Source organism: Hydra vulgaris, chromosome 15, assembly GCF_038396675.1.
Source record: "Hydra vulgaris chromosome 15, alternate assembly HydraT2T_AEP".
In the NCBI taxonomy this organism is placed as follows: Eukaryota; Metazoa; Cnidaria; class Hydrozoa; order Anthoathecata; family Hydridae; genus Hydra; species Hydra vulgaris.
The window spans coordinates 41,982,111-41,992,011 of record NC_088934.1 but is presented as its reverse complement, the minus strand read 5'-3'; the positions used below and the strand labels follow the sequence as shown (position 1 = coordinate 41,992,011).

Below are 9,901 nucleotides of genomic sequence, written 5' to 3'. Positions count from 1 at the left end.
TGCATTGGCCGATAAATTTTGAAAAACAACAAGTCAGAGGAAAATATCGTCCTAAATTTCCACCATCTGTTTGGCCAGGCATACCTTCTTGTCAAATTCCCACTCAATCTCCTCCATTACGTTCAACAAGTTGTGCTCCTTCGTGTTCTCGAAATTTCGCTCAAGATGAACTATCAACCTTTTTAGAAAAAGATAGAGTAACTTTTGCTGAAATGAAAAAAATTATTTTAAGTAATGAAAGAGATTTAGGTATTCCATCGGTATGTTTTATGACTAATAACACTATTTATTTGCAAAAACAAGCTTATTCAAATGGGGTTCCATGTTTTTTAATCAAGATTAGTGACGATTTGCATTTTGAAACTTATCACTATGGAGTCAAAATTAAATTTCTACAATTTCTAAAAACAGAGTTTCCAAAATTAATGCATGGTCAATATTAGAAAAAGTCGTACGTTATTTAAAGAATTTGATTTTTGGAAGAAAAGAAATTGTAATTCAAGAACATTTAGCTTCTATGGGTTCACAGTGTATTGGTAGTAAGATTTATTCTAAAGAAATTATTATTAGATATTTTCAGTATTTTGCTACGTTCAGAAGTTTGTATAATTAATTGCGAACAGATTACCAATTGCCTTCTGTAAGAACTTTGACAAGAATAACTTCAAAAGTTTCTAAATTAAATGAAAAGCTTTTTTTGACAAGTATTTTTCAATCTATTGAAGAAAAACAGAAAATTTGTTTGTTATTGCACGAGGAGGCTTATGTTAAAAAAATGTTATTATATCATGGTGGTATATTGTTTGGAAAAGCAATGGACGATTCAACTTCTCTTGCAAAAACTGTATTGGGTTTAATGGTTAATTGCTTATTTGGTGGACCATCATTCAATATCGAAATGATACCTAGAAGTAAATTAAACTCGCAATTTCTTTTCGAACAAATTAGCATTATTATCCAATCAATAAAGGAATCATCGGGTCAAGTCAAAGCCATAATATGTGATGGAAATAGAATTAATCAGGCATTTTTTAAAATCTTCGAAAGAACAGTTCCAAATAAACCCTGGTTGACTAATGATGGTATTTTCTTAATCTTTGTACATTTGCTTAAAAACATTAGAAATAGTTGGCTTACTGAAAAAACTGGTCAACTTATTTTTTATGATAAAGGAGTACATAAAGTAGCACAATGGGATCATCTTAAAAAGCTTTATGAACTTGAATCCAAAAATTTAGTTAAATTATCTAATTTAAGCAAGGTTTCAATATTTCTAAAGCCAATTGAGAGGCAGTCAGTTTCTACCTGTTTAAGGATATTTTGTGACAAAACTTACCATGCTTTGATTAACCATCCAGAACTGCAGCATATAAAAGAAAGACAAGACAGCAGATTTTATCAACATTGTTGTATGGTGTTGGAAAATTCTCAATGTTAAGGGAACAGGTGCAGATATTAGATTTAATGATGAATTTCAAGCAGTTATTAGAGATCCTAATGATAATAGGTTGGTCGATATTTTAAATTTTGGAAATATGGCTTTAAAGATGGCTGGAAAGCAAGGTAAAAGGAAGAAACAACTTTTTGTGACACTGCACAATCAATTTACCACACCTACAATGGTGTTGTTGAATTATGTCGATCATAATTGAATAGCTCACATCAATATGTCATTCTTAGTGAGTTTTCTACTGATCCATTGGAAAAAGAGTTTAGTAAATTGCGACAAGGTTCTGGAGGCACATATTTTATAACAGTACAATAGGTGATTGAAAAATTGAATATTTTAAGAGCCAAGCTTTTACTGTCACTTGATAACCTGGCTGTTGACATAAGTCTTGATACAACCCATTCTTGTCCAAATTGCGGCCTTTTATTGGATGAGTCCTCTGCTGAGATATTTGACAACTTACTAGATCTTGAATCTTTCATTTCCTGATACAAATATGGCACTTAAATACATATCAGGGTATTTAACTCATAAAGATATCGAACTATCAGAAAATGAGCTGCTAGAAAAAACCACTTTTTACCACCAAAAATATGGACAATACATAGACTCAATTGACCGTGGTGGACTTAATATTCCCACTGATAATACCTGTCAATGGGTAATATATTATTTTATAATTTTTAGTGCGATTAAGGATCAAGTATGCAGAGTTTCATTGAGCAATATTCTAATGATGGTATCAGAGTTTTACAACTTTGAGATGCATCGACATCATGGATATATTCTTTCAAATATTTTTCTAATTAATTTATGTAAACTTCTGACTCCTCGTTCAAATAAAGAACCAGCTCAAAAAATATTAAAATTGTCATGAGTCCTTAAATTATTATTGTAATCTTATTGCAAACTTTTTATTGTTATTTTATGTATATGATTATTAACTTGTGTTTTACAAATAGAGTGTTCAATGTCTTTTTTCTTCAACTCTGAGTTTCACCATTACTAGATCTTCTGGAAGAGTTACTAAATCTCAAAACATAATAGGTTTTGAGATTTAGTAACTCTTCCTAAAGAACCAGTAATGGCAAAACTCAGAGTAGAAGAAAAAAGATAAGTGTTTTTACTAATATATATATATGTGTGTATATATATATATATATATATATATATATATATATATATATATATATATATATATATATATATATATATATATATATATATATATATATATATATATATATATATATATATATATATATATATATATATATATATATATATATATATATATGGCATGACTTTGATCTTTATTTTATTGTTTTATTTGATTAATTTGAAAATAATTTATAAATTAAGAAACATTTTGTTGGAATTTCAGTTTGTTATTTTAAAATAAAACGTTTTGAGAGTGAAAAGTTTATTGAGTTAATAGAGTTACTTAAACAAATTTTTGTTTTGTTTTCGCCGTTTAAAAAATAGGCCCCCAGTCAAATACGATGTTTGCGCGATGGCAAGGCCTTCAGTATAGATCGCCGTGAAACCAAATAGTCCAAAAACGAAACAAACCAAATAATAATAAAATTAGGTCATATTTTGATGACCAAACACATATATTTTTTTGATTTTCTTTCAACTAAGGATTAATTCAATGAAGTAAAGTATTTTCATATGAGATATTATAAATTTATGCAAAGTTGTAATTATTTACAGTAATAACTTATTTTGTCTTATTACGAAAAAAATTGAGTATACTGGTTTATTTACTTTGCAAGCAAAGAGTTTTTTTTTAAGATCATTAAAGTAATTCTAATTCCTTCAATGATATAAAAAAGAAAAAGCTACAAAATAAAAGTGAAAGTACATTTATGCAAAACAATAAATAGTTGTCAGGGAACAAATGTTGTATGTCCAATACTACATTTGTGCTCTGTTAATTTTGCTAAAATCAAGATGTTTTGTGTTATATCTAATGATGGATATCACTTGTGGACAGATTACAAATGTCCTCTACAAGCTTATTTTACTGCCAATAAGAATATAGTAAAACATTGATTTCATAAAAATGTGGACATACTACGTTTGTGCTACGTTTGTACAGTCGATATATGAATTAAAAAGCCCCTTAACAAGAAGAAGGAAAAAAAAACAGATAAGTTTAAATTTAAAAATATATACTTAAAAACTTGAGTCAAATCTAAAAATTGATAATAAAATTTATTTTCAGTTCTCAATCATTCAAATGATTATTTTTTTTTTCTTGACTGCATTCTGATACTAGACATTTCTACTTTATTCTGAAAGACTGGATGGTTATTAAAACTACTGTGGTATAAAGTGCAATAAGAGATGTGCCGGAAAGTTTCTTACAACCGCACGTGTTTTGAAAACGAAGTTTTTTACATACGTTTGGAAATATATATCTAAACAAAAATTCCATCAAAAAAACTCAAAGAGAGCATGCTGCAAGTTGATTGGGCGTCACAAAGAAACTTGATAAATAAGTTCTTAAAAGCTTCGAAACATGTGCGTTTCGGTTTTGCGTCTTAAGTAAACTTTGAAAGGTTTAATAAAAACGTTTTAAAAACTATTTGCTGTTAAAATTAGAATTACTTTTTGCGAAAAACAACTTTTGAGTTATTATTTGCGTCAATTTTAAAAGAAGTCTTCTAGTTTTCCTTATTTTTAAAATAACTCACATGCTAAGATTTTTAAATAGCAACAAACTTATTTGTTTGGGATAAAACCGAGAACTGGCATTGTTTTAGAATTCGATTTTTAAAGAAGTTCTTAGTTCTTCCTTAAAAATCGTAAATGGGCTAAAACTTCTTCCGTATATGGGTTAATCGTATAGCTAACCGTATAGCTAACCGTAAATGGGCCAAAAAGTCTTCCAATTTTTGCATACTTTTCGTTATCAAAAATATTTTATTATTAAAACTATAACTTTAAATGTTGATTTAAAGTTATAAAACATAATATCATAAAAGGAGTGTAATATCAATCAAATAGAAAAAAAAATTGGTTTAGTATTTGAAATTATAAAAAGAAAAACGCCAACTGAACCTTCTCATAGGAGGTTAAATTTATTAAATACTTAATTATAGAATAGAATTAATGAGTGCACATCGTGAATAAATTGATCGTTAAACCAAACTTATCAAGGTCGTAAAACCGACGGAATTCAACCGTAAAATACAAGAAAGTTTTCAAATTTGTTATTTACAAATTTTCTTGTTTTTCTATCATTGCCGCGTGTATCTTTGTTAAAATAAAAGTAAAATAAACTTTTACATTTTCCTTATCCTTATAAATCTTTAGGTACTTTTGTCTATTGACTCCACAACGAGCGCCAATGGAATTTATGTGGCTTTGAAAAAAATACTTGAAAGCCACAATTCTATGACGTATTTGACTTTTAACAAAAAGTTAAAAACGCTTACGTTGTTAGATCTGCTGAATAAAATTTTTGAGAGCAATTATTTGTTTATTAATATTTTCATCGAAATAAAGAATTGGACTGAATTTTAGTATTGATAAAGTCTTTGACGGCCTAAATGCATTCCGTAAATGTCGAAAATGACTCTAAAAATCAACTTTCAAGTGTCTCACTAAGTCTCGACGAACGGACATTTTTTATCGATCCATTACATGATAACAAACTCAAGCATAATAACGGTTCGACACGCTCATTTGACGAAAAAGACAACCAGGTGTTGCAAAAAGAAGGGGATTGTTCAAACGAAAATGTATCAAGGTCAACACTGCCGAACTATGAAAGTTTAATTGAAAAGTTTATTCTTGATGAACCACCGAAATTTGAAGTAGTTACCGGTGAAAAGTTACACTTAGAACTCGTAAGTTTTGTTCAATCACCTTCACTTAACTTAAATAATTTATCAGAGGTAAGCAGTTTCCATTAGCAATACGAGAATCGTATGTTGTTGTTTGGTTTATTATATAAAGTAAACTGGGAAAAAGGTAAGCAAAAAAACAAAGCAAAAGGTCAGGCAACTTTGTTTCTTTTTGCATTTAAGTTGAAGCGAAAACTCTTTAAACAAACGCCGTTAACAGAAAACTTTCTGCTTTGTCGAAAAATAAAAATTTGTTTTAAAATATTTATATTTGCCTAAGTACACTTTTCTCGCTAGAAAAAAAAATTATTTAAAAAAATGAGTTCAAACTCTTAAACTAAAATTAAATTTTATTAACACAAATAGACGGTTTTGTAGAAAATTTTAAGACAGATTCTTTTTTATAATTGAACTTGCTAGGTCTTGAAATAATTGCGGATGAGTTATTTAATAAATAATAGTTATTTAAAACATAAATAGATATAACAGCATTTGCTTATATCTAAAAAGTTTTAAAAGCAAAACTAATTAGTTTTTATATTTGTAAAACGCAATCAACTTACATCGGCGAGCAATTGCAACTTGTAGTTGAAAAAATTGAAAAAGGAGAAATATCACTCAGTAAAGCTTCGTATTCAAGGGACTGCTTCACGAGCGTGTGCACAACAAAGCCCAATCTTTTGATATTGGTATAGCAACCGTTGCTAAGTATAGCATTTGAATTTGTTCTAGTTTTAGTAGTTATCAGTTTAGTCGATTAGGGACTTAGGGATTTGGCAGAACGTTTACAGATGTTAACGCCATAGTTAGGGATTATTTTGTAGGGGAGAGTGGGGAGAAGTGGGAAACGTAAATTTTTTTGAAGGTAATTGCAACATCTTTTTTATTTGATGTATAAACTGAACCAAACAAGTTTTTACGAATAAACTTTTTTAGGCACTGATTCAATCCCCTTAGGTTTTCAGTCAAATATAACTAAGTATATAAATCTTTGCTTTTAGAGAAACTCTCATTGAGGTAAAGTGGGACAAGTGTGAGTAGAAGTGGGACAAATAAATTTAAAACAACATTTTAACAAAAATTATTAAATAGTGACTGATAAAATCATAAATCACCTAATCAACATAAAAAATTTCAAGAGCTTTCACTAATCGAAATAATCAAATGGCGACAGGAAGAAGCGGAACATAAATATTTCTTTTTTCTGTTTTAAAATTAGGGCTTCTAGCGCACGCAAGGAAACAAAGCAATTTCTGCTAAATAGAGCGGAAAAAATTTAATTGTTTACATTAAATAACAGTATTTAGGCACCTCTCCTAATTAGAAATTTCAGGCTGTCCCACTTCTCTCGCGTCCCACTTCTTCCCACTATCTACAAATCAAAGCGATCTAGGTTTTAATGTTTCACGAAACATCAACGCCATAAATTAGGCGTGAGAATAGCAGTCAATATTTTATATCCAACGGGTTATTTCTTGTACCAAAGACGAAATAACAAATTATTTCAATAGAGATTAGTGTGGAAAAGTGGGACGCGGGAAAAGTGAGACATCCAAAACTTTTTAATTTGTTGTTGTTGATTATTCACTGTTATCTCATGTAAACAACTAGATTTTTTTCATTTTTTTTCTATTTAACGGACATTGTTATGAAATTTAGATGCTAAAATAATTATATCTAACATAAAGAAAAATATGATAGCTAGAAATGTTGGAAAAATAATGCATTGAAACAGTTCTATGCATTATCTTATTTAGTTTTGACTTTATTTAAAGATTCGATTTTTGTGTATTATGAACATGCAGGGGCGGATCCAGACCATCTAGTAAGGTGGAAGGAAGGGGGCAATTTTTAAGTTTTTTTTATTTTATTCGGTGGATCCAGATCATCCAGCATGGAAAGAGAGGGCGATTTTTTGATTCAGTGGATCCAGACATTAATAAAGTAGGGGGGGGGGGGAGGGAACTTAGGTTTAAATTGTAAAACCTTTTTAGTGAGTTTTTTTAGAATATTAGTCTTACATTGTTTTATTCTATGTAACTCTGAAGTTACGTCGCATTGACAGTATTTTAATCCGATATTTTTTTGCATCACAAATTTATTAAAATTTCTTATCACTTTTATTAAAAGTGATAAGAAATGATAATTAAAAGTTTTATACAGCCTCCCTAAATTAGTTCCATTTTCAAACAACATGCTTTATTAAATATAAAAGTGAGCAATCGCCCCCATTGCCTCCCCTCCTAGTGATTTCTTCCCCCCCCCCCCCCCTCTCCCTCCTCTGTAAGCATACTTAAATTAACTAATGCTTTTCATTAAAATTATCAGTTTAAAGTCCTAAATTGCAGTGGTTTTAATTGCTTTTTGAATAAAAACAAAACGTAGTAAAAATTTTCTAACATGTTAACAGTACTAATAATCTTTCTGTAATTTAAGTTCAATAAATTTGAAGTTTTATTATTTAAGGGTTTGAAATGATAAAATTGAAAAACAACGAACTAATTTTTTTTTTGTTTTTGTTTGCTTGTTGTGTAAAATAAAGTAGTATTGTTTCAATAAAAAGTGGCCTAAATTTTGAACTTTTAAGTTTTGTTAATAACGAATCATTATATTCCAAAAATTAATTCTAGTTGTCAGGTTGGTATTTTTTAAACTTATTTAATGTTGTTTTTTTTCCAACTAATTTAAAGTGCTCATATTACAAAGTGATCTGGGTAATATGAGCACTTCTGCTACTTTTTTAAAAGCTCTGTGTTTTTGAAGAAAAGATTTTGGTTGTCCAAATATCTAAATGTATCATGAGTAATAAAAAAAAATTTGTTTATTTGCAAAAAAAATTTTGATCCACCATAACTATTTTTGAAAACATTCCGATTTTCGCTTTAGGTGCTAATAATACCCTAATCTACCCTATAGTAATAATACCCTAATCTACCCTATAGTAATTAATAACACTTTAGTTTAATATAACAATCAATAACATTTTTTTACTTTTAGGAAAATTTAAACAATGTCAGTTTATCAAGCAACAACATGAATTCTCGACAATCCACAAGATGCGAAAAATGTATACCTGCGTTAATTTTTGGGTTTGCACTATCCACTATATTCGCTTTGATTGGTTACGGTTTTATAAACCATTCAATATCGTAGACAATAAATAGCTTTGTATTGTTAGCTTTTATTTATTTTATAGAATGTTAAAATGTATTAAAAAACTTTAAACTAGTAACCATAATGCCAAATTCTTCTATTAATGCTTTTTTTTCCAAACGGAAATTAAAAGTAAAAACCTGAATAAACAAAGAAAATCAATAAAACATTGCGAATGAAGTTACGAGGTTTTTAAAAAAGGCATTTTTTTTCTTCGATTCATCTCTGAGGTCAAATGCTGGGTTGCGTTTCAGTAATTTTTTGTTTTTGTATCTTCTTGGATTTTGGGAGTCGGCCCTTCGGGTAACAAATGATGCAAAGATCTACCTAACAAACAAAAAGATTCAACATCAATGATATATTACATTAGAAGCTTTAAAATACTTTTTTAACAGGGAACTGGTATCAATAAATAATGTCATTTATGCAAAAGAAATTTGTTTTAATTCGGGCATTTTCATGGATTGTCAATGTAGAAAAAAGAAACAGACGGCAGCCAAAGAATTACATGCTGCATTGTGATATGAAAAGGATGAGTTGAAAAATATTTTTGTTCCTTTTTTTTATAATTGCGCTGCTAAAAGTTTTTCTTGCAAATGCTGAAAGTGTAGCTAGTTGTGATAAAAATAAATTTTAAATGTTGCAAAAAAGTCTATTTTTTTAAAGTTCAGTAAAAAGTAACCCTATATCTAAATAAGCTTTTTGATAAATGCATTTGTCTTATCGGGAAGTGGTGAAGATTCCGCCCCAGGTGACACAAACCCTTGCGACGCCACTCACTAACATATAATTCTCATCACTTTCTCTTTAACAGCAACAACAATCTTTTATTTAAATCAGGTGTTGCTCTTGAAAAACTAAAAATTTCGCCTAAAACACTTATTTTTAAATATGAAGGTAAGTTTTAAATCTGAAGAATGTTTTAAATTACAGGCTTACAACTATCCTACAATGTTTTTCAAACCTCCTACAGAGAACAATGTGTAATAGGCTATATAATTAACTTTTTTACAATCTACTAATCAGGGCTCTATTTCAGGACCACTTTTATTTCTGTTGTACATAAACGAATTAAACTTAGAAATAAATCTTTTGGAACTTTGTTTGCTTATGATTCCAATATTTTTTGTTATCACTGATATATTAAAAGAATTTTTAAAATAGTTAACGAACAATTATCTATAGTAAATGAGTGTTTTGTAAGTAACAAATTTTTCCTAATGTGGATTAAAAAAAATATACACTTTTCTACAAAATAAATAAATGAGAAAATATTCCTTCCAAACTACTAAATCTCTAAAAAAATATATTCCTTTATTCACAGTTATTTTTCTTCTGTAATGCTTTATGGACTAGTATTATCCATGCAAAAGAAACTCAACAACAAACAAACAAATAATTTTTTTTTTTACATCTTCGCTACTAACAAGGCTGCAAGCAA

General features: G+C 28.8%; 1 protein-coding gene across 1 annotated transcript; it reads left to right on the top strand.

Annotated features, from left to right (window-relative positions):
• Positions 1 to 4,787: 4,787 nt before the first annotated feature.
• LOC105843109 (uncharacterized) lies at positions 4,788 to 8,539 on the top strand. Its single transcript, XM_065819966.1, has 2 exons — positions 4,788 to 5,310; positions 8,305 to 8,539. Exons 1-2 carry the CDS (start codon positions 5,011 to 5,013, stop codon positions 8,458 to 8,460), a joined length of 456 nt encoding a protein of 151 aa, XP_065676038.1. The 5' UTR covers positions 4,788 to 5,010; the 3' UTR covers positions 8,461 to 8,539.
• The last annotated feature ends 1,362 nt before the right edge of the window (positions 8,540 to 9,901 follow it).